The sequence below is a fragment of the Glandiceps talaboti genome, chromosome 10, assembly GCF_964340395.1.
Source record: "Glandiceps talaboti chromosome 10, keGlaTala1.1, whole genome shotgun sequence".
Taxonomy (NCBI): Eukaryota; Metazoa; Hemichordata; class Enteropneusta; family Spengelidae; genus Glandiceps; species Glandiceps talaboti.
Genome location: NC_135558.1, coordinates 2,940,323 through 2,967,149, shown reverse-complemented (window position 1 = coordinate 2,967,149; position 26,827 = coordinate 2,940,323). Strand labels below are relative to the sequence as shown.

The window sequence follows — 26,827 nt, the reverse complement described above, 5'->3', positions numbered from 1 at the left end:
ACTACATACATGTTCGATGTTGTTCTGACACAGACAATATAGATAAGAATCTCGAAATGAGAGTTTGGCTTGGGTTCAGACACTCACACACGTACTTGTTAGTACAGTATGTGAAATGGACCAATGTATTCAAGTTAATTAAAAAATGGCACAAGCTTTAAGACTATTATGAAACCTCGTAGTCTGTAAGTTACATATCGTGGTGGGCGTCCCCACACATATCGGTCAACCCCTCCCACGAATACAGTATGGGCCTAAATCTTTTGAAGTTGAAGTTGGCGTCACAGTTCTTGAGAAGAGTAGGTGCGAGGAGGTCGATGAGGGCGGATAGGAACGGCACGACGCAATCTGATTAAAATCTGATGTTAGATAGGCTGTTTTTCCTGTATTTACCTTTATTCCATCGTTATTGCGTCTTTTACGTTAGTTTTTTTTTCCTGGGCGAACGCCTTTCCAACGAATTGTCTTCTGGATTTAGATTGCACGTATAGTAAGGATTTCCTCCGCTTTCAGATGTGAAAAGGAGTTTATAAAATGGCGTTATAAAATTTGGTGCTACTTGGCAATCGAGCGAGAACTAGGTGAATAACTTTAATAAAAAATACCTTTACTAGTATTTCCTGGAGTAGTGTGCCCCCCCCCCCCTCCCCATCTCCTTTAAATTACTCAATATATTATATATGTACTAAAACAAACAAAAACAAATGAAAAGTCATTGTTCACATAGCCTTGATCACTAGTGTTCATTTATCGCCTTTTTGTTTCTTTTGTTTTTACGAGATTCGTGCTTGTGAATGTGAGGGCGTTTTATATGACCTTCGACCGGTGACTTCAAATTCAGGAAATTCGCCATGATTGTTGGCATGACTCGAATGATTATGAAGCTGTTCTTATAATTCGCTGTATTTAGGAGTATTCCACGGGTCTTGATAATCGTGTGAAAATTAGTACGGCTTCCAGAGGTGAGTTTATTCCATATCTGTACAATGAACGTGACGAACATGGATATTTCATTAAAACGTACCTCCTTCCATATTTTCTCTACGGAAACGGCAGAAATTATTTTTTTTTTCAAAGCCCGAGTCAGGTATTGTTTGTCACCAAATAATATAGGAAACATCTAAACCAAAGTATCGCAGAGTTCGTTATTTCACCTTGAACCTTGAACCTTCATTGTCTGTGAAAGTGAACGTCGTATTCATCGAATGATCCAGAACAGAATGATACGTCATCATACACACATGTATATGCAATGTAACGATACAACGTATCAATGTTATTGTGTGTGATTTTACCAGTCATATTGATAAACATAGCAATATTCATGTCACCTCAACATCGAAGTTTTATTTTTTCTGGATTATAACTTTAAAAACCTTATAGTTATGTTAATGAAGAGATATATTAACATATGATGGTATATTTTTCCATAATTAAAAATTCAGCCATTATCCTATCACAAAGGACAAATAGACTCGATACAGAGCAAAACTAAATTCAATTATATCTCAGATGTACACATGTAATATTACATTTTATATTATTTTGTTTTATTTACTTGGCCGTATTAATTTATTCTATTAAATTTAAAATAAAATAGTATTAATGTGATAAAATTACACAAATGTCTAAGTCACAGGGATCATTCCGCGCTGTTAAAAGTATGTTTTTCAAGATTCTAAAAATGAAACATTAGGTGCACCTCACAAAGCATAATTATATTATTAAATAGTAGATAATTAGCACATATCAGCACCATGAAGAAGCTTCTAGTATTTGGAGTGAACTCAAAGGTGTATAGTCATAGCCCGATGATTCAATGCATGTGCAATGACCCCCCCCCTCCCAAGGGGGAGGGGGAGTTAATACTAGTTTACACACCATAAAGTGTTTGTTTAGATAATCTACAAGAAGATAAGAGATAAAAAAGCAAATTGTTGCAGTAACTGATCTCACTTGTAATTTTGAGATTAGGGATGTTTTAATTCAGATAAGAGGAGAAGAATGGACAAGATGACTTTATTTAGTCAATAAAGAGAGATACAGCCTCAGACCACTGAAAAGAGTGGTCTGAGATACAGCTGAAAGAGAGAAAGGTAGCCAGGGAAAGAAGGAAGAAATGTTTTATATCACCACAAAAATCAACCAGTCGGTTGATCAATATCACACACATTTTTTTTTTATTTCCCCACAAAAATTAATCATTCTGTCAATCTATTGTTCAACCAAATAATCAGTCAATTAATAGATTGATTGGTGAATCAATTACATGCTGGCTGTCCCCTGTGATGGGACCAGTAAGTTCAGCAAGACAAGTGTTTTTTTTTATCTCTCTCAAATGTTAATCCTAATCCTAATCTTACTTAGGCCTTTAGCCAAAGTAGGTAAATTTATAATAACAATGGAAATATTGTTTTGTTCTTACAGCTAATATTGGCATAGAAGAATGAGTGGACATAGTAACTGTCCCCATGTAACAACAGTTGGTGAAATAACTGAAGATGATTTCAAACAGAAAGCTGAGGTAAGGATTAATAGGAATTTTACCACACACACACACACACACACACACACACACACACACACACACACACACACACACACACACACACACACTAGCCAAGTTGAATGCATTGAGTAAAAATATAGGATTAATAAAGTGGATGTTCTATGTCATGACAAAGAATAATGCTATGTCATTTATTTTGAGGTGCTAAAAAATGTCCAAAGTGAGAATGTCCTAACTCTTCCCAATTTTCCATGAATTATGCTTGTGCGGGTATAACTATATAATTCCTAATGTTTTTCTTCATTAAGCCAGAAAATATATTTGGCATAAGGGATTTGTCACCACTCATCTTTGACTCATAGTAATAATTCCCCTTGCATGTACACCACTTGTGTTTTCCTCATTTTCCGCACCCAGTGAAGGAAAATATCAAGGAATATCTAATTGCTGTAAAGATACCCAAATGAAGGAAAATACCAAGGAATATCTAATTGTTGTACAAATATATGAATATTTCAACATGAAATGTCAATTGTGTGTCTTCACTGAGGCAATGGCAGAATGCACAGTTTATATGCATACAATATAATGTATATAATTTATAACATGTCAACACAGCTAGGTTGAGCATAGAAATAAACCATTTAGAGAAGATAGTATTTTACAACTTTATATGTTGTGTGATGCATATCTAATTATTGAATTGAAATTTATTCCCCACAAGAAATAAACATACAGAAAAGAAATAAATGATAACATCCAAAAGGAAAACGATTTCAAGTTGTGGGTGAGAGACTAGAAAATAGTTTTTGGAAAACTAATCGAGTCTAGCCACTCAATTTCAAAAGGATCGAATTGCATATCATAAAAAATGTTGTGACTGTAGTTGCTCAAATTAACACTGATTACACAGTCAGAAAACAACTAACAACAATTGTATGTATAATTACTAAACAGATGTACATATAGGAGATAGCTTTTGTTGTTGAAATTATTGTCAAAGTTTGAGAAAGAGGTGTTCATTGTTACGAGGTCCCATCAATATTATGGTCAATACAGCAAACAATTTCTCATTATAATTCAGTTCGATCCTGTCAATAACTTCAGTAGACTAAAGACAAGTGTTTACCACATTGCACTACGTATATTGTTATAAATGCAATATTTCATATAAAACATTACATGTTTGGTTAATTGATTGTACAAAATATTACAGTATTCACAAAAACAGTTTTAGAATACAAACGATTCTATTTAGGTGTTATTTAGCATAGTTTGTATTCATAGTGTCAAGACAGACAGTTACTATGAATACTGTAACCTATCGTGTCTTTTTACAATCCCACAGGGTAGCTGCAAATCATGTGATGCTGGAGGACCAAATCTATGGGCCTGTTTACAGGTATGATATTCATTTATTACACTGTCAATGACAGGGTGATTGATACGTTATCATTTTATCTTTAGACTGACTAGGACAGGTTGATTGATATTTTTTATAAACAAAATATCTTCCATGGTTTAATGAAAAATACTAGTTCACATTTTGTATGTTCATCATGGAAGCATGTGGGGTGTAGAAACAGAGATTTGTTTCAAACAAATCAATTTTCTTGCATCAAAATCCCAGCTGTAAATTACTACAGCTGATAAGACTTCTACACTTGAGAATAGCCCATTGTAGTACACCCCTGGCGATGCTCACGAGATGTTTGTGAAAATGTGGGATTTGCTTAGAGCAAATTTGTGATTCTGTGAGTATAAGTTTTCATTTGAATTCACTTGCCTTCTTTAGTGTCCACACTACTAATCTCATTGTGCTCATTAAAGGATTGAAGGACAAGTGATTTGTTTTACAAATGTAAACATGTCTGTTTCTAAATCCCAAGTGGTAGTACAAGAGATCTTGTTAGCCCAGAGACTTGGATATCTGACACAACATACTTGCTGTTCAGGTGATCGCCATTGTCAGGCCAAATAGCTAAGTCTGTAGGCTAAGAACTCATGTATTTTATTTATTGTTGACTTTTGTGACACCCTTTCTCACAATGAGTTTGCAACGTTGATATGTTGTTGTTGTTATTGTTATTGTTATTGTTATTGTTGTTATTGTTATTGTTATTGTTATTGTCATTGTGCAACATCTAACCACTTTCACAGTCATATTCTGGAAACAATAAATATTTGTTGTTGCTGAAGAAGTTTCATTTCCTCTTCTTTTCATTAGGATGGATGTGGATATGTTGGGTGTGGGGAATCAGCTGTTGATCACAGCACTGACCATACAAAGGTAAGCTTCATAAAAAGTATGTGTAAAATGATGTAATGTGAACTTAGTATGTGAATAAGATATGAAGCCATAAAATGTTGCTGTTACCTTGTACAATAATAATCCAAGCCATTCTGATTTAAGTCAAGGGAAAAGGTCAGGGGTCATCATACAAATTTTCAAAAAGAGATCAAAATGATATCAAAATTTAATCATTTTAGAATCCAATATGGCCGCCGAATATTATGTTAACTCTATGGGAAAATGAAAGATTATCGATAGGTGCATTCTACCTTGATGTTCTGCTGACTGTGTAAATAGTATCAATGCTATGATATTATCATCATCAAAGACTGCATATTGTTGTATACTCAAACTGTTCAGGTTGTGTTAGCTTCTTTAATATATGATATTACATTTGTACTTATGTGGCCATAAATGCCTGCACAGGTTTTCATAATAGGATTAATTATTATATAAACAAAACAAACAGTTGCTAGTTTGTTGTTAGTAAATATGATGTTAAATTGTTGCCATGGTGAGCCTGCCACTGTGTGGTAATCACATTAAATCATTGTAGTTAGAGTAACCTTTACTGTTATGTTACTTTGAAGGTGTTACTTATTGTTCCAATGTTTTGTCCATTGACCATTAATCTGACAAGTTATGTTTTGTCCATAGAAAACTGACCATCCATTGACCATTAATCTGACCACAATGAGAGTGTGGTGTTATGAATGTGAAACTGAAGTGTTTCCTAGGAATAACTACCCAGATTTTAAGACTGTCTTGGAACAGAGAAAGCAAACAACAGTCAGGTAAGATAGTAATCCCTATAATGACCTGTCAATGGTATAAAAAAGTATGTGTATATACAGAGAAATGAGACAGCAAGCCAGAGTAAGAGACAGGGACATACGGAGAGATTACGAATAAACATTGATTGGAATACAGACAGAAAGAAAGGACAGCTATTTACAGAGACAGACAGATGGAGAGACACATAGACACACACACACACACACACACACACACACACACACACACACACACACACACACACACAGATGGATGGACAGACAAACATGCACAGACAGACACACAGACACTTGGACATTGCATTGTATTGTTATAGTTGATAAAACAAATCTTTTAACCAAAACTGACAATTTAGAATTTCAAGATAAAACATGACATATATGCTATTATTTCGCTATCAGGTATAGATCACTGCCGCCACCTCTTCCTCCTCCATCAACAGTGGATAATGATGATGATTCTGATTTAGATGACAATGACAACATTAAACCACGAGGTGAGTCCACAGTTGTACATATACTTGCCTTTGTCATGTTTACTCATAGTTTGATGTCTGCAATAATTCATTACTGATACATAGTCTAGTGACAAATGATCGATTGGTATTGATATACACTGGTAATGTATAGAGTTGTTCACTGTGATTTGTTAGATAACCAGATGTTTTGAATTCAATGAGGGTTGTCGGTGGCCGAGTGGTTAAACAACTTGCCTCTTACCACTGCGGTCGGGGTTCGAACCCCATTCAGGATTCGATTAAATTTACCACGCTGTAAGTAAGAAGAGTGTCGTTCAGTTTGACTCTACCAAACAATGCAGGTTTTCCTTGGGTACTCCGGTTTCCTCCTGCATTAACATGAACCCATGAGGGATGGCCCTCACTGGACACTGGATAGTTCTTTAATCATATAAACACTTGTCTCCCAAGAACTTCTTGGGAGACAAGTGTTTATATGCTTAAAGAACTATCCAGTATAGATAAAGATTATTATTATTATTATTATTATTGTCCTCATTTGCTCTGTATTGTGTTTGTAGGACTTACTGGATTGAAGAATATGGGAAATACATGTTACCTTAATGCAGCCCTGCAAGCACTCTCCAACTGGTATGTATATCTAGTCATTGCATTATTACTGTATTGCATTAGCAAGGCATCTGATTCATGTGCACACACTGGAATCTCAGGGTCGCATGCTTTCAAAAACTAGACATGTTCAAGCAACATATCCCATGATTGCAGTGAGCATCAATGGATGTACAGAGACATACCTCTCACCTTGCTTCCTGGTACTCATGCACTTAAAGTTTCAAGAATTTGTATCAGTGGGAAGAAATATTTTGCTTCTGATCAGAAATTTACTTGATTTACAAAGACTTTTTTCATCAGGTGAACTGTGAAGTCATGCATGTAAGATAGATTTAACATGATGGTTGTAACTTGGGATAGATATATAGTGAAGGTGACTTGGCATATCATGTTTGTCAATGTACAAACAGCATTTCACCAACATCTGCATACCTGACGACCTTTGAACTTAATGGCTGAACATTGGTAAAAGTAAAAGTTTTTTGACAACATAGTGACAGTAAATTTATAGTACTCAGACCTCCTTAAGAATATTACAAATAGGACAAATACATAAGATAAGAGCATATCATAATAGTTTATTTTAACATTGTATTTTGCAGTCCTCCTTTGTGTCATTTCTTTCTGGACTGTGGTGGTTTTGTCAAGACGGACTCCAAACCAGCAGTCTGTAAAAGTTATCAGAAGTTGACAATGGAAATGTGGGATAGAAGAAGGTAAGTTGACAATGGGAATTGGGATAGTAGAAGGTAAGTTGACAATGGAAATGTGGGATAGTAGAAGATAAGTTGACAATGGAAATGTGGGATAGTAGAAGATAAGTTGACGATGGAAATGTGGGATAGTAGAAGATAAGTTGACGATGGAAATGTGGGATAGAAGACGGTAAGTTGACAATGGAAATGTGGGATAGTAGAAGGTAAGTTGACAATGGGAATTGGGATAGTAGAAGATAAGTTGACAATGGAAATGTGGGATAGTAGAAGATAAGTTGACAATGGAAATGTGGGATAGTAGAAGGTAAGTTGACAATGGAAATGTGGGATAGTAGAAGATAAGTTGACAATGGAAATGTGGGATAGAAGACGGTAAGTTGACAATGGAAATGTGGGATAGTAGAAGATAAGTTGACAATGGAAATGTGGGATAGTAGAAGGTAAGTTGACAATGGAAATGTGGGATAGTAGAAGATAAGTTGACAATGGAAATGTGGGATAGAAGACGGTAAGTTGACAATGGAAATGTGGGATAGTAGAAGATAAGTTGACAATGGAAATGTGGGATAGAAGACGGTAAGTTGACAATGGAAATGTGGGATAGAAGACGGTAAGTTGACAATGGAAATGTGGGATAGTAGAAGATAAGTTGACAATGGAAATGTGGGATAGTAGAAGGTAAGTTGACAATGGAAATGTGGGATAGTAGAAGGTAAGTTGACAATGGAAATGTGGGATAGTAGAAGATAAGTTGACAATGGAAATGTGGGATAGTAGAAGGTAAGTTGACAATGGAAATGTGGGATAGTAGAAGGTAAGTTGACAATGGAAATGTGGGATAGTAGAAGGTAAGTTGACAATGGAAATGTGGGATAGTAGAAGGTAAGTTGACAATGGAAATGTGGGATAGTAGAAGGTAAGTTGACAATGGAAATGTGGGATAGTAGAAGGTAAGTTGACAATGGAAATGTGGGATAGTAGAAGATAAGTTGACAATGGAAACGTGGGATAGTAGAAGATAAGTTGACAATGGAAATGTGGGATAGTAGAAGGTAAGTTGACAATGGAAACGTGGGATAGTAGAAGGTAAGTTGACAATGGAAATGTGGGATAGTAGAAGGTAAGTTGACAATGGGAATTGGGATAGTAGAAGGTAAGTTGACAATGGAAATGTGGGATAGTAGAAGATAAGTTGACAATGGAAACGTGGGATAGTAGAAGATAAGTTGACGATGGAAATGTGGGATAGAAGACGGTAAGTTGACAATGGAAATGTGGGATAGAAGAAGGTAAGTTGACAATGGAAATGTGGGATAGTAGAAGGTAAGTTGACAATGGAAATGTGGGATAGTAGAAGGTAAGTTGACAATGGAAATGTGGGATAGTAGAAGGTAAGTTGACAATGGAAATGTGGGATAGTAGAAGGTAAGTTGACAATGGAAATGTGGGATAGTAGAAGGTAAGTTGACAATGGAAATGTGGGATAGTAGAAGGTAAGTTGACAATGGAAATGTGGGATAGAAGACGGTAAGTTGACAATGGAAATGTGGGATAGTAGAAGGTAAGTTGACAATGGAAATGTGGGATAGTAGACGGTAAGTTGACAATGGAAATGTGGGATAGAAGACGGTAAGTTGACAATGGAAATGTGGGATAGTAGAAGGTAAGTTGACAATGGAAATGTGGGATAGTAGAAGGTAAGTTGACAATGGAAATGTGGGATAGAAGACGGTAAGTTGACAATGGAAATTGGGATAGTAGAAGGTAAGTTGACAATGGAAACGTGGGATAGTAGAAGGTAAGTTGACAATGGAAATGTGGGATAGTAGAAGGTAAGTTGACAATGGAAATGTGGGATAGTAGAAGGTAAGTTGACAATGGAAATGTGGGATAGAAGACGGTAAGTTGACAATGGAAATTGGGATAGTAGAAGGTAAGTTGACAATGGAAATGTGGGATAGAAGACGGTAAGTTGACAATGGAAATGTGGGATAGTAGAAGGTAAGTTGACAATGGAAATGTGGGATAGTAGAAGATAAGTTGACAATGGAAATGTGGGATAGTAGAAGGTAAGTTGACAATGGAAATGTGGGATAGAAGACGGTAAGTTGACAATGGAAATTGGGATAGTAGAAGGTAAGTTGACAATGGAAATGTGGGATAGTAGAAGGTAAGTTGACAATGGAAATGTGGGATAGTAGAAGGTAAGTTGACAATGGAAATGTGGGATAGAAGACGGTAAGTTGACAATGGAAATTGGGATAGTAGAAGGTAAGTTGACAATGGAAACGTGGGATAGTAGAAGGTAAGTTGACAATGGAAATGTGGGATAGTAGAAGGTAAGTTGACAATGGAAATGTGGGATAGTAGAAGGTAAGTTGACAATGGAAATGTGGGATAGTAGAAGATAAGTTGACAATGGAAATGTGGGATAGTAGAAGGTAAGTTGACAATGGAAATGTGGGATAGTAGAAGGTAAGTTGACAATGGAAATGTGGGATAGTAGAAGGTAAGTTGACAATGGAAATGTGGGATAGTAGAAGGTAAGTTGACAATGGAAATGTGGGATAGTAGAAGGTAAGTTGACAATGTAAATGTGAATTGAGACAGTGTTAAATAGAATTGGTAGGTTGTTCTATAGTTTGATATTAAAGGGTTGTTGGTGATGAAGCAGTTAGCTCATTTGCCTCTTACCTCTTCAGGATTGGTTTGATTATAAAAAAATGACCAGGGCTGTATGTAAGAAGGGTAATGCTTAGTTTGACCTACCAAACAACAAAGATTTACCCTGGATACTCCCATTTCTCCCTGCTCTAAAACTGAGGCACTTGAGTGCTCATCAGTGGCGACCAGTCAACAAATTTCAGAATGAATAAAACCTATTACCAGTATTAATAACAAGGTCAGCAAAACAATGTTTGCATACAATTTATTTTTGCCAATAATTTATTACATCAACTAGACAGATTTTATATACAATGTGAAGATCATTAATATTGAGTTCAAAGATTTAACTTAATGTAAAATGTAACATTCTTTTCTCAGACCAAGCTATGTGGTACCTTCAACTCTGGTTCATGGTATGAAACTTGTCTACCCAATGTTTAGAGGATTTGCACAACAGGTAGGTTACTGTATACAGTGACTACTAACATTTCACTTGCCTTCATTTGTCTTTCCTCAACTTACTGTGTCTAGTTAGTCATTTCTTTTCTTGTGAAGTACATTTTTTTTTACTCCTGTTGGCTAAAAGGCAGTGTGTGTGTGTGTGTGTGTGTGTGTGTGTGTGTGTGTGTGTGTGTGTGTGTGTGTGTGTGTGTGTGTGTGTAAATGGTCATATTTGTATATTTATCAGTTTACTCTGATCTGTCTGTCTGTCTGTCTGTCCATCTGTCTGTATGTCTGTCTGTCTGTCTGTCTGTCTGTCTGTCTCTGTCTGTCTCACATTTAGCAAACGTATGTGTATATTAATTAGCTAAATTTTGTTCAGCCCCCAAAAAGTTTACAGGAATCTTTGCTTGAGAAAATAATCAATAATTTGCTGTTTGCAGGATACGCAAGAATTCTTGAGATGTTTAATGGATAGAATGCATGAGGAGCTGAAGGAACCAGTTTTCTTGAAAGACAGTGAAAAGGATGATGATGACTCACAAATACATGTACCACCTCAAAGTCATAGAAGGCAAAGGTCACGTGATTCAGCCACCCTATCAGATGATGATGCAAGATCACATGACCTCAGTGGTGTCCATGATGTCATCAATCCATCTGATATTTACATATGTGAACATTGTATCAATGACAGAGCATGTCCCAAAGCTAGCAGCCCAGCTAAGAAAAACAACAAGAAAAGTAAAGGCAAAAAAAGTAAATCAGAAGTGAAGGATGCTGTGGAATGTGATGGTGCGTTGCCAGGGGGATCAGGGGAGCGAGTTCTGTGTGAGAAATGTAGTTGTGACATGAAGAATGTAACTGAGGCCAGTGATGTGAAGAAACCACTCAAATCTACAGAATCTGTGAAAACTATGGATGAAAAAAACAGTATAAGTCCGGCAAGGGATGGCATTGTGAACAGAATGGAACAAGGTTAGTTTATCAGTGTTTAATTGTGTATGTCTGTTAGTCCTTTATATAAAACACATATCAATTCCATCACACATCCATCACCCACCTACCTACCTACCGGTACCTATCCACCCATCTATCCATCCATCCATCCATCACCCACCTACCTACCTACCTACCTATCCACCCATCTATCCATCCATCCATCCATCCATCACCCACCTACCTACCCACCCATCTATCCATCCACCCACCCACCCACCCACCATTGTCATATTTATCAATCATATAACTTGATATTTTGATCCATTTTGTAAAATTCAAACTTTTCTGGATAAATTTTGTATCCTTTGTAACTTAAATATAGCATAATATGCTTCATCCTTGGACTAACATTTTAGTCATGTATGGACATAAAATAACCAAGTGAGATGTTATTATTTATAATGTAAAAATGAAAATAAAATGTGTAATAAAGTATATTTTAAGATATACCGATTCATAGATATTGTTCTACATCTTTCATAGAGAGTTGATATTTTCAATTTGTCTTTTGATCTCAATTATAGGAAACCGGAAGAAGAAAAAGCCGATCACATATAGAAGCATTATATCTGATGTGTTTGATGGAAAGATACTTAGTTCAGTGCAATGTCTGACATGTGATACAGTGAGTACAAATAACTCTGTGTCTAATCACTAGGTGTCTTCCACAGTTTTTTCTTGTAAATGTCTGTCTTCTCAAACTTTCTGTAAGATATCAAGTTGGCAAAAAAATATTTAAAAAGTAATGTAGAAACCATTGGACTGAGTTGATGTGGAGACTTGGGGATTATAGGTAGAGGATTGTTGTATTGTATTAGCATGTACTTCTACCAGTTAAGTATTCAACCCCAGTCTGAGCCTCTCCCCCACTCTCAACCCCCTCCCACCCTCTGATCTGTCTAATATGTTAATGTAAAAAAGTAACTGAGGACTGAATAACATAGAAACTTAGTAGTCTAAAGTTAGGTACTTCAGACCTTCTTGCATCATTGCACCATCATTTTAGGAATCATTCAAATAAGTCATGTGTTATTCCTTTCAGTTATCAAGTACCAAAGAAACTTTTCAAGATCTTTCACTGCCCATACCAGGTAAGAATACATACTTATCTTTCACTGCCTATACCAGGTAAGAATACACAGCTATCTTTCACTGCCTATACCAGGTAAGAATACATAGCTACCTATAAAAGGCATTGTTTCAAAGCTGCACAGCAGATGAAATAAGGAAATCATTCATCAAAAATGTCTACCAGATGGAAGGAAATGATATTCTGTAGTTAAACTTAAAATGAGCTATCCTGAAAATATTGTATATAGCAACCTGTAGTATTTGTTTTTGAATAGCATCACCAGACAGATATACTAACACATTTATCAACATATGTTACATTGTGGCAATCTTGCTGTTTATTTTAAGATTGCCACAATGTAACATATGTTGATAAATGTGCCACGGTTAGTATATCTGTTTGGAGAAAGGCAACATCCTGGAACAACTTCTGTATGGTGAAATATTGCTATAACAATCAAGTACCTTTGACATTTGACCCCTTATTATGCTCACATGTTAGTAAGGTCATGAACTCCGAATTGTGGGTCAATCTGTTGAATAATGAAGACTGAATTGTGTTGTCAAACATTTCAGGTATAAATAATATTTTCAACTTTGTGTTTGGAAAAAAAATTAACTTTGATAGAAATAAAGTTTTCTTTATCCTTTGTGTCAATGAGAATAATCTATCTATATATTAAATCTGAAAGGTCTGTTTCTTACTTATAATGTTATACTTTGATGTTTTTTTAAAAAACTTTTACAGGCAAAGATGATTTAGCACGTATACATGCTGTACAGAATACACCAATGAAGGTTGGCAGTTGTACAGATGCATATAACACACAGGGTTGGTTTTCATGGATGTTTGACTGGTTTAAAGGGTAAGTGTTGTACAGAATACTTGGAACAGTCTGCCACAGTCTACGGTTTTAGTATTCAGTCATTTGAACGATGACTTGATAAACTCTAGGAGGAATTACCATAATATTGACTCTTAACAACCACTTTAGACATCAACATGCACTCAATGCATTTCATGGACGACGACAGTCTGATTTTAGATTCTACCCGAGTATATAAAATAGCCTTGTATTTACCTATATACCTAGAAAAGAAGATTTCCATTCTGAACACAAAGTTGTTATATTTTTCAGCAGTGTTGGTGTCAAAGGTCACAATCAGTGACCACGATGAAACTTTTGAGATTATAAGACCAAATTATGTTATGCTTGAATATACATAGCTGGTAACAATACCAGATATTACTTCTTTCGACATATGGTGAATCAAGACTGTAAGATGGTAATTTTTATTTCAAAAATATGCATATCAAAATGGAATATGAAGAAAGGAGATTAAGAGACTTTGATCCAGTAATATTTGATGTTTATTTGATTAGATGGATATGGGGTCCACATGTTACATTAGAAGACTGTCTGGCAGCATTCTTTGCAGCGGATGATTTGAAAGGAGACAATATGTACAGCTGTGAGAAATGTAAAAAGTAAGTTTACTTCATAATTTATTGTTTTCCACCTTCCAAACCCTATATAAAATAGATATTATTACAACACTGGTATTCCAGCCTTCACATTTACTAAGAATAAGATAGACACAAACTAAATCTATTGTTCTTCAATGTGGAAGCTTACAAAAGTGGGTGATAGCAGTTCCTCTGTTGTGCCATTGTGATCAACGTAGTGTAAACATTGGAAGTCCCAAAACAGCATTGCAAATTCATGGAACTCTAAATAAACTAGTTTTCAGAGACACCTCCCTACTGAGACTGTAATTAAACCAACATTCAGTCAATAGCTTATATCACTGTTGTATGAACATGTTGCAACAATAGTTTAGTTTGTGTCTATCTTAGAAAACCAAAGGCTTGATATCAACTGCCAGGGTAATATGTCATGGTATGTAAGCTTATTAAACAAAGTATGAACACTAATATGTAGCCCTAGAAGTGTAATAAGTAAGTCATTTCATGATTTATTGTGTTCTAGTTTCATTGTTCAAAGACATGACAATTTTTCCCATGCAAAATTGATCTGTTTAAACTAGTAATAATCCATGTATACATGTGTTAGTGCCTAGTTTTCTATCAACATCACCTCTCAGTGATCAGTGTCAGACCCCTTCCCCCTGCCCCCCCCCCTCCCTAGTCCATACATACACATTTTGTATTCATACTAATGAGTTGTAGAGTTAGGTTTTGGATATGAATAGAATGGGATTCTGCAGCATAAACCTCATACTAGTATGTGTTATCTACTCTGGATGAACACTGTTCTATATCATGTGTTTCCTTTGTTTGACATGTAATTTTAGAAATGTTGATGATTTGACAAAATGTAGTGTAAAAAAAATAGTTTTAAAAATTTGAGTGATTCTGTTGAATTTGAAATGAGATGAGCAATTAAATTGTTGAAGTTATGAGTTGAAATATGATTAATAAGTTGTGGTAATTTTCCATCCAGGTTACGTAATGGCGTCAAAATGTCCCAAGTCATGGAGTTACCTGAGATACTATGTATCCATCTGAAGAGATTCCGGCATGAAATGATGTATTCCTCGAAAATTAGTAGTTTTGTGTCATTCCCAATGGAAGGATTGGATATGAAACCATTCCTTTCACCAGGTAAGTTTTCTGAATTTAATCTGTGTTTTTACATTATACTGAAACTGTATCCCGTCAGGAAATACGTACACTTCAAAGACTGAAATTACAACAAGTAACGCTGAAGTAAAGCACTTTCTCTATGTGCTACCCCCCTTTATTGCATTCATATGAAGTATAAAAGTATACTGTTTCAATTGGTTTATTTACAGGCCTAGCATGTGGCCTTTCTAATGTGGTGAATTAGTAAATGAAACAGTGTACTTTTATACTTGATATGGATGCTATAAACACGTATGGTACATACAGAAAACGCTTTACTTTGGTGTTATGGTTTATATAAAGATTTTTTGTAACTGCAGACTGACAGAAATATTACTGATAGGTCAAAAGAACACAAGTTTTGATGATGCATTTTCTCTGGGATGTCAAGAAAAAATAGTTTTATATACTTGATTTTGCAAATCCTCCAATGGAAAAAATCAGGATAATCATGTACAAAATATTGAATCGAACAACAACAACACCACAAGAATAGTATTTATATATTTATATACTTACGCTAAGAAGATTATGTTTAAAACATTTTAAACAGCTTTTGGTAATAAAAGATGATGTCATGAGCTCAGCTATATTTATTTGCACTTTAATCCACATTGTCTAACTGTGTACATGTTTTGATGTATTTTTAGAGAGTGGGTCCAAGTGCACTACCTATGATTTAGTCAGTGTTATCTGTCACCATGGAACTGCTGGTGGTAAGTACACAACCTTTCATCGGTGGAAACTATTTGTCATCTCATTGGTTAATCCATCATGTATGTCATCTGATTGGTTGATAAGCCTTATTATTTCATTGGTTAATCCATCCTGTCATCTCATTGGATAAACCCTATCATCTCGTACATTGAGGTTTCCTGTAATGTATTGCTTGAAATAACATGTCATCTCATTGGCCAAGTTATGGTTACAAATTGTGAGTCAGTCACTCTAACCATTTGACTATCTTGAGTCAATGCCATATATAATACTAATCTGTGGTCTGTTTGTACAGGTGGTCACTACACAGCTTACTGTCAGAACTTTATAGGTGGAGAATGGTACGAGTTTGATGATATGTATGTCACTGAAGTCCATGACTCAACAGTATCCAATGCTGAGGCCTATGTCCTGTTCTATAGGTAGGTTGACAGGTGTAACTGTAATGATATGTAAATCTCTGAAGTCCATGACTATGGTAACCAATGACAAGGTCTATGTCTATTGGTAAGTTGACAGGTGTAAGTTTGATGGTATATAAATTACTGGAGTTTAAAGAATATCTTTAAGTTAATATTTGTCAGCATATTATCCACTCTAAATTAATATCTCTGTTTTGTTTTGTTTTAATTTCAGAAAGAATTCCCCTGAAGCTCTGAAAGAAAGGCAGAAAGTGGTAGGCATGCAGAACACAGAGGAGGTAAGCCTGGTGATCTGTTCTGTTAAAGCATAACAATAATATGATCTTTTACTCACACATTTAACTTTAATCAAAATATGTCAAATGTGGCATGATAATTTTGATATTTAAAGTGATAATAAGTGGCAGAAATGTTTGGCATATCCAAGAGTGCACTGTATGTATTGCTAGTGTTGGCTCCATTTCTAAAGATAGTCTCGTCTCATAATCCCATACAGTCTTTAGTATTGCTAGTATTGGCTTCCATATCTAGACATAGTCTATTAAATATTGATTAACAGTATGAGGTCTTCATTAATCACCATTCAAGTAACACTACCTATTTTGTATTTTCTTTGTTTCAGCCAAGTTTACTTCAGTTCTTTGTGTCAAGACAGTGGTTGAACAAATTCAACACTTTTTCAGAACCAGGTCCAATTACAAATAACGACTTCCTTTGTAAACATGGAGGTAAGATTTATATTAAATTTTGTATTTTGTTTATGATTTCTTGTAAGTTGTTATTATGCAAGATACTGAGAATGAATCATCAATGTTCAAAAGTCAGTGTTAGTAAAAGAAAATGTTGTACAACAAACATGTACCAGGTATGCAAATGAAGTACCGAGGCTCTACAAAATGTCATTTGCCCAAAATACTAAATACAATTGCTTTTGTGAATGCACATCCAACAAATGCAAAACTGTATTTTCCCTTGTTTTTAAAAGTTCCTTATTGCATTTTTGACTATGACTCTTCCCTGATATACTATATATACTACTACCGATACTACAAGGCCTTTGTACTACTACCGATACTTTAAGGCCTTTGTGTAATATACTATATTTTATTCCATTTAGGTGTACCACCAAGTAAAGCTAGCTATGTGGATGATTTAGTCATTTCTTTACCACAACCAGTTTGGGAATATCTCTACAATAAGTGAGTAGATGTATTCATCAGAATTATGTCCTTAGTGACCAGATATTAAAAAAAAAATTCTCACCACATTTGCAGTTTGATATTAAAAACAGTACAAATAGAAATAAGAGATAAAAATTGAGTTTTTCATGTACAATATTACTGGTATGTAAACACAAAGTTCTAAAAACTGACTTATTGATTGCATATTTATATAAAAAATTTGAAGCAACATGGGATCGTATTCTGTAGTACACATAATTGGTCCTCTACAGTAAACTGAAGTACACATTGTTAGATGACAGAAATTAAGGGGATTGTTTATTTTATTTTATTTCATACCCCTCTGTGACTACTCAGTCAGAATGCTTGATGTATGGTGATAAATATAATGATTTTATTTAATTATTTATTTATTTATTTATTTATTTATTTATGTATGTATGTATGTATGTATGTATGTGTGTGTGTGTGTGTGCGTGCGTGCGTGCGTGCGTGCATGCATGTATGTATGTATGTATCTATGTATGTATGTATGTATGTATGTACGTACGTATGTACGGTACGTACGTACGTACGTACGTACGTACGTACGTACGTACATACGTACTTATGTATGTAGGTACTTACTTACTTACTTACTTACTTACTAGCCCCATCAACTTTAGAAAAAAAATTCCATGCTTTAGTGACACATAAATAAAGGTATTAGGCGGTGGGGTGTTATGTCTTCTATGAAGACTTATTTGTTGTCTTGTTTATTGTTTATTTGTTTACTTGTATATATTTATTTGTATAAATTGTTTACAATATTTCATTAGGTTTGGAGGTGGTCCAGCTGTTAATCATCTGTACATCTGTCCAACCTGTCAGGTTGAATTAGAACAACTAGAGAGAAGACGTAAAGAAGAGTTGGATACATTTGTCAAGGTGAAAACTAGTAAATTGTAGAAATAGAAACTCTGTGTGGCCATGGAATGATTGTGTTTGTTTACTGAGAATGATAACATGAATTTTTGGAAATTTGAAGGGGTTTATGAACTTAAGTTGTAGTCAGAGTAATTTCTCCATTGTTGTCAAAGATGTCTTTTGGTTGATTACTTATATGGATAGAAGATATTCATCCGTGAACATTAATTATTCAAAGTGACATCATTACAATCTGACCAATCAATAACATTGTTTTAAAGACCTTGTGGCAAATAGAATTGGTTGTTACAAGATAGATGAACAGTGCGACATAGGGAAAGGACATATCACAGAAAGTATGCTAGAAAGATCGTTAGTAGTATTTTCAGTAAATGTTCATTGCTTGAAAATAAAATAACTGCCAGTGAATATATTTTTATTTATTAAAAATGAATTATTTGTGTAATGAAAGATAAATTATTATGAATAAATAGGCCATCAATTTTATGAAATATAATATCTTTAGTACCCCGGTAGTGTCTACAGAATTTAGAGAATTTAAGAATTTGTTCTCCTTTTCTGTTACTTAATTTCATTAATTTTCACTGATTTTTGTTATTTTTCTTTTGTTTTTGTTAAATTTTACTCCATAAATTTCTTCAAATTTTTCTCGATTCCATTTGTATTTTGTTTTTCTTTCTTTTCAAAGCATTTGTCTTTCCTTACTAACTTCCAAATAATAAAATATTGTTGCCAAATTTTAAGTTTGCATGTGTATTTTATCAATTGTTTTCATACACCATGTAATTCCTTGCAACAAGTATGTTACAGCTTAGTGTTTGTTTAAGATTTATTTGTATGTCTTTGGTTCACTCCATCAAATAGAGCATGTATGGAATGACATGAATGATTTTGAACTTTTCATATAGTCTTGTAGTCTGTAAGTGAAGTACGTTTCATGTGTGTGAGTGAAGTTTTGTCTGTTAGTGAATTTATGTGTGTATGTCCTATTAGGAGTGTTTGCATGCATGTGTATGTGTATGTGTATGTGTATGTGTATGTGTATGTGTATGTGTATGATTGTGTATGTATATGTGTATGTGTATGTGTATGTGTATGTGTATGTGTATGTGTATGTGTTGAAGTATGAGTGCTTGAGCTTGTACATGTGTATGTAATGTACATGTGGGGAGTGTGTATATATGTGTGTGTATATGTATCTGCATGTGTGTCTGTATACTCATGTGTGGTGCGTATGTATGTCTGTCTGCATGTGTGTTTGTCTATGTGTACATATGTGTGTGTATGTATATGTACATGTGGTGAGTGTGTATATATGTGTGTATGCATATCTGTCTGCATAGCTGTCTGTATACGTACGTGTGGTGTGTATATGTATATCTGTCTGCATGTGTGTTTGTCTATGTGTACATATGTGTGTGTGTGCATTACCAATGCTATACTATAACACCTTGTCATTTCTCTCCATAGCTTAACAACATCTTCCAGCATGAAGAAGACACCAATGTCATTTATTTTCTAAGTATGTCATGGTTTAAAGAATGGGAGGCATTTGTCAAAGCCAAGCAACGTGGTAAGTTATGCTAACTTGTAATAAGGAAATAAATACACAACATGTAATGATATTAGAAAGACAAACTTTTGTATAGCTTGTACACACGAATTAAATGTTCTCAACTTGCCAATTGTAAGTTATATACATTGCAACAGATGTGTATATAGTACAGACATGTATACATTGTAACAGACATTTCTACATTGTAACAGACATGTATGTATACATTGCAACAGACATGTCTACATATTAACAGACATGTATACATTGTAACAGACATGTCTACATTGTAACAGACATGTCTACATTGTAACAGACATGTATGCATACATTGCAACAGACATGTCTACATATTAACAGACATGTATACATTGTAACAGATATGTCTACATTGTAACAGACATGTATACATTGTAACAGACATGTCTACATTGTAACAGACATGTCTACATTGTAACAGACATGTCTACATTGTAACAGACATGTATGCATACATTGCAACAGACATGTCTACATATTAACAGACATGTATACATTGTAACAGATATGTCTACATTGTAACAGACATGTATACATTGTAACAGACATGTGTACATTGTAACAGACATGTCTACATTGTAACAGATATGTCTACATTGTAAGACTGTCGAAATTGTAACATACATGTACACATAGTAACAGACAAGCATACATTGTAAGAGACACATACACCTAGTAACAGACATGTATATATTTATTTGACAGAACCACCTGGTCCCATTGATAACACCGATATAGCTGTCAACAGAGGAGGACAATGGTATCGTAAAAATGGTAAGTATCAATATTACAACGGTCTTCCTAAGATTTGATAACACTAGTTACAAAGGGGTTCGCCAGGTAAAATATGCATACTTTTCCATACCTTGCACTGTAACTTGGTAGGGAAACCTGGTAGATACCTTTCCATGCATACACTTTCATACCTTGCACTATAACTTTGGTAAGGAACCCTGGCAGATAGTGATACCTGGCCATGCATACACTTTCATACCTTCCACTGTAAATTGGCAGGGAACCCTGGGAAATACGTGGTCATGCATACACTTTCATACCTTACACTGTAACTTGGCAGGGAACCCTGGTAAATACCTGCAGCTGGCTATGTCAGATTAGGATTAATATTTGGATGAGAAGAACAGCCTTTAACAAAATATTGATTCTGTCTAATCCTACTGATAAGATAGTACTATTGCCAGCAAGTGAGATTCAGATTTTGGGTTTTAACTTACCCTGTGTTGGTAGGCTTGATTTGTAATACTAATACATGTCTGACTGACTGTCTGTTCTTACATATATCTGTTTGTTTGTTTGTTCTTACATATGTCTGATTGTTTGTTGTTGTCATAGATGGAGACTGTGGTCAGATCTCAGAGGATATGTGGACATACCTACACTCCATCTATGGAGGTGAACCTGAATTAGTGCAGCGCCAAAACAAAATACCGCCTCGTCATCACCAAGAATCTGATACAGAAAGTGACACAACACCGGAAACTGAACTTCAAGAAAGAGATGAACCAACAGAGGAGAATCAGGAGAAAGGATATATTGATGAACAAGAGAAAGAATAGATTATTGAAAGGACCTATGGCTGAGTTTGTAAGATTTTGGGGTAATATTTGTTACATAGTAAGTAGTAGTCTACATATACTTAATACCATCCTTTGCTATTGACAGAAGGCAAGTATGATATTCAGACAAAACACTAGACTCTCTCACAGTCCTCGAAGCTTCGCATAAATAGCTAAAACTTGGGTTGTTTTGTATGTATCTACTTCATAATTGTACTTGCATGTATACTAGTATCCCAGTATCCCTAGCCCTGTACTGCGCGCCCTCATCGATCACATAGGGCTAACACATCAACAAAATGTTAGCCCTATGTGATCGATTAAGGGCGCACAGTACAGGGCTAGGGATACTGGGATACTAGCCTATGAGTACAATTATGCAGTAGATACATACAAAACAACCCAAGTTTTAGCTATTTATGCGAAGCTTCGAGGACTGTGAGAGAGTCTAACAAAACACAAACCATTGGATTACTTAATTCAATAGTTGTATGTTAAGATGCTGAGGAGACTTCTAGTATGTCATCAGCTGCGCTAGTAATACAAGAAGATAATTTAAATTCCATTGAAAGCATTACGAAATAAAATCTTTGGAATTTTTGGTGGTGGCTCCAATCGCTTGCCCTGTTGTGTGTGAAAAGTGAAGAAACATTTCCCCCAAAATTGGATAATAGCAAAGATATTGACTTGAAACCAACATTGCCATTGACTTAACATGGGCAAGGGTTAAGAATAGGGACATAGTTATAACATCATCGTTATAATAGTTTAATCAAGGTGTTGTGTCATCCAAGTGAAAACTAAACTCGGCTTGTTCCGTAGTACAGTTTATGCATTATAACCACCAATGGGTTATTACTATTATTGCACAATCATATATAATATATTTACTAAAAGATTATAAGGTCTGCTTGTCCAATATAATACCTAGTAATATGTACCCTAAATTCTACTATACGGTACTCATTAAATATTTCTGTATATTTCTTTAATATCATAGTCTTTATTTGCCAGCTTTTCTTAAATTTGTCTCTAAGTTTATAAAGTTTCACATGATGGCCACGAATCAATTAGGTCAATGTATCAAATCTTGTCTCTGATTGGATGGTTCTAAACTTAACTCTTATTGGGTAGTTTAAACTGATCTCTCTTTGAAAACTTTTAAAGATTACGAATTGAGTAATTATAAACTCATCCCTAAATAATGTTACATGCAATTTTCCAGTGGTCTTGTTATGATGAGTCTGGTATGTGCTCTAAATTCTGCCACAGTCTTTGATTGGTCAGTATGGCATTTTAACATTGATTGGTCAGTAAATATACACAGTATGGGCTGTGAACCCTGATTGGTCAGTAAATACACAGTATGGGCTCTGAACCCTGATTGGTCAGTGGGCTGTGAACCCTGATTGGTCAGTAAATATACACAGTATGGGCCCTTAATCCTGATTGGTCAGTAAATACACAGTATGTGCCCATAATCTTGATTGGTCAATAATACACAGTATGGGCCCTTAATCCTGATTGGTCAATAAAGACACTGTAAAGTCTTTTTAACATTGTTTATATTTGACAAGCTGACAAGTCACAATGTTGTATTCTGGTAGATGAGTTGTTGATTGGTCAGCAAGTATACACTATGTTTTAGTAGTGTATCAAAGTCAGCTCTCAGCCAGGTGATAATCACATTATCTGGTTTCTGATTGGTTAGTTACAGAAAATGAATATTGTGGAAAATACTATATAATATGATAGCAGTGATTGGTCCTTTTAATGTTGTCTTCTTTACAAATTGATATAATGGTAGCGGTAGTACCTAATGTATAAGCATTTGGGAGGGGGAGGAGGGGAATTGTTGCAAACAGGTATATTATCGCAGTAGTGTGAAATCTTTGATGAGAAAAGTGAATCAAAGTAGAAGTGATAAACTGTCTAGGTGAAGGTAAATGTATTATTTGTATGTGGGTATGTGTGAAGGTATATGCACAATCTCTCTGTGGTATATGCCAATGCAATGTATGGGAGTGCGGCAGTTGTGCAATATTTATATGCAGAGAAGAGTTATGGAGGGTTGGTCATCTAAAGAAATCACGTACATATACACATGTACCTAGGGTTGATTATTTAAAGAAATCAAGTACATGTACCTAGGGTTGATTATTTAAAGAAATCAAGTACATATACCTAGGGTTGATTATTTAAAGAAATCAAGTACATATACCTTGGGTTGATTATTTAAAGAAATCAAGTACATATACCTAGGGTTGATTATTTAAAGAAATCAAGTACATATACCTTGGGTTGATTATTTAAAGAAATCAAGTACATATACCTAGGGTTGATTATTTAAAGAAATCAAGTACATATACCTAGGGTTGATTATTTAAAGAAATCAAGTACATATACCTAGGGTTGATTATTTAAAGAAATCAAGTACATATACCTAGGGTTGATTATTTAAAGAAATCAAGTACATATACCTAGGGTTGATTATTTAAAGAAATCAAGTACATATACCTAGGGTTGATTATCTAAAGAAATCAAGTACATATACCTAGGGTTGATTATTTAAAGAAATCAAGTACATATACCTAGGGTTGATTATTTAAAGAAATCAAGTACATATACACATATACCTAGGGTTGATTATTTAAAGAAATCAAGTACATATACCTAGGGTTGATTATTTAAAGAAATCAAGTACATATACCTAGGGTTGATTATTTAAAGAAATCAAGTACATATACCTAGGGTTGATTATTTAAAGAAATCAAGTACATATACCTAGGGTTGATTATTTAAAGAAATCAAGTACATATACCTAGGGTTGATTATTTAAAGAAATCAAGTACATATACCTAGGGTTGATTATTTAAAGAAATCAAGTACATATACCTAGGGTTGATTATTTAAAGAAATCAAGTACATATACCTAGGGTTGATTATTTAAAGAAATCAAGTACATATACCTAGGGTTGATTATTTAAAGAAATCAAGTACATATACCTAGGGTTGATTATTTAAAGAAATCAAGTACATATACCTAGGGTTGGTCATCTAAAGAAATCACGTACATATACACATATACCTAGGGTTGATTATTTAAAGAAATCAAGTACATATACCTTGGGTTGATTATTTAAAGAAATCAAGTACATATACCTTGGGTTGATTATTTAAAGAAATCAAGTACATATACCTTGGGTTGATTATTTAAAGAAATCAAGTACATATACCTAGGGTTGATTATTTAAAGAAATCAAGTACATATACCTAGGGTTGATTATTTAAAGAAATCAAGTACATATACCTAGGGTTGATTATTTAAAGAAAACAAGTACATATACCTAGGGTTGATTATTTAAAGAAATCAAGGACATATACCTATAGCTAAGTTTATTATTAAATTGGCCTACATAAAGTAGTCAGTCAAATGATTGCTTCAGTAAGATTCCAAAATAGTTTTTTCTCAAGTTAGGACTGTCATAGAGTATGTAATTACAGAGTGTATTTATTGTGTGATGTCATTATTTTGTGAAGTGAAGTGGTGCAATGTGATGTCATTATTTTGTGAAGTGAAGTGATGTGATGTGATTGTAGTGTTAAAAAAGTGTAGTTTTTCTACAGCTCCATGGATTTTTTGTTTCTTTTTCTCTAAACTAGGATTATTTACAGATTTCTTATCAATTATTGCTTGAAGACAAATGTATTTAATGTCCAGCATTTTTTTATTTAATTTCTAGAAATTTTGTTTTGTGAAAGCTTTTTGTCAGAAAGAATGGCTGTTTGTAGCATGTTTTGGAAACTGACTGTGACTACAATAGTTGTCATGGAGTTGCAGTCAGTGCCAGAAACAAGCTAGGCTGTTGGTCATGATGATGTAAAATCTAATGTGAATTGGATGTTTTTTAATTTTATATTGTATGTAGTATTGTCAATTATCACTTTGTTACACGATTTGATAGTACATGTATTTCCAAGACGTAAAGGCAATAGAAATTATGCATTGATGTTCTTGTAATTTCACATCAGATATAAAGAAAAATTAAATAAAAATGATTAAAATTGTACCCGTTACCTCCTGCTAATCAGAGTGTACAGATATCAGTCAACTCACATCTTGTCAAAGTCAAAGAAAGATTTATGTCATGAAATATGGTAATGGCGAACAGGTTTTTTGACATATGAAAGCTGATACTGCTTTGAAGTTGTTGTCTGGTCTGTTCAACTTAGGGGCATGTTTTAGGTTAGCACCTTGCAGAGATCATTAGATTTATCAAAATGCTCAAACGTACATCATTGCACAATCATGTACACTATAAGAAATTATGAAATGTTAGTAATAGTATGAGTAAAGGGTGTGTGGTTATGAATTAAAATTATATGTGTTCATTCAATAAATAAATAAGAAACACATTGAAAAGTCTCCAGTGTTTTCATTGTTCTTACGATGTTGGACAAAGTAAAATAACCATAATGTAAGAAGTAGTCCTGCTTGAAGACGGCGTACGGAATTGCGGGATGCGATACTGACAATGTCCCTCAAGAGATGGACAATGTCAGCATTGAGTTCCAACTTACTCCGTCTGCAAGCAGGACTATGTAAGAACTAGTCTTTGGTGAGAGTGTCCCCAATGACAGTAGGGGGACTATTATATTGTAGTGGGCTCTGTCTGTCTGTCCTTCATGCATTATATCTTAAACATGCAGTATCCGATTTCAATCAAACCTGGCATAAAGATGACTAATATAGGACAGATGCAAGTCATTTCGTTTCACAACATATGTAAATTTGACTTAGTAGTTAAAAATCAATACTGCATAACTAAAAAACTTTACATGTAATACATAAAGATGCCAATCAAGTGTCTACTCCTATAGTATGAGGTGTAGGCTTTCGTTTTTAGAGCTTTGACCTTGATTGTCATTTATCAAATTGGAGCCATTTCTGGCCTGTCACAGTCACTCTGTAGTATTTTTTGTTACCAATTACTTTTAAATCATGTTTACATGATGATGTAATATATAGAGGAAATGAAATACATACACAGTAAGGATTAATTTTGGTGGTCATATCACTTTTTATTGAATGGCACTCATATTTGTAGAAAAAATTTTTTTTTGCTATATCTCTTGATGTATTCTCTTGACAGGTTTTCTTGAATAATGAATTATTTCTGA

The 26,827-nt window shown here is 34.5% G+C and overlaps 1 protein-coding gene across 1 annotated transcript; it reads left to right on the top strand.

Moving 5' to 3' along the window:
• Positions 1-829: 829 nt before the first annotated feature.
• On the top strand, positions 830-21,808 carry LOC144441397 (ubiquitin carboxyl-terminal hydrolase 20-like). The gene is made up of 24 exons (XM_078130963.1): positions 830-962; positions 2,428-2,524; positions 3,858-3,911; positions 4,737-4,799; positions 5,460-5,596; positions 5,999-6,093; positions 6,636-6,705; positions 7,290-7,403; positions 10,449-10,527; positions 10,955-11,489; positions 12,038-12,138; positions 12,556-12,604; positions 13,333-13,450; positions 13,969-14,073; positions 15,050-15,210; positions 15,882-15,947; positions 16,244-16,370; positions 16,585-16,648; positions 16,993-17,098; positions 17,488-17,569; positions 18,370-18,478; positions 19,949-20,051; positions 20,778-20,846; positions 21,423-21,808. Exons 2-24 carry the CDS (start codon positions 2,447-2,449, stop codon positions 21,644-21,646), a joined length of 2,709 nt encoding a protein of 902 aa, XP_077987089.1. The 5' UTR covers positions 830-962; positions 2,428-2,446; the 3' UTR covers positions 21,647-21,808.
• The last annotated feature ends 5,019 nt before the right edge of the window (positions 21,809-26,827 follow it).

What these genes read in the sequence shown, in the direction of transcription:
- LOC144441397 (XM_078130963.1), top strand. Translation starts at nt 2,447, where the DNA reads ATGAGTGGACATAGTAACTGTCCCCATGTAACAACAGTTGGTGAAATA. An exon ending in TGTGAACAGAATGGAACAAG is followed by an intron (nt 11,490 to 12,037) that starts GTTAGTTTATCA and finishes TCTCAATTATAG; the next exon opens with GAAACCGGAAGAAGAAAAAG. An exon ending in GCATGCAGAACACAGAGGAG is followed by an intron (nt 16,649 to 16,992) that starts GTAAGCCTGGTG and finishes TCTTTGTTTCAG; the next exon opens with CCAAGTTTACTTCAGTTCTT.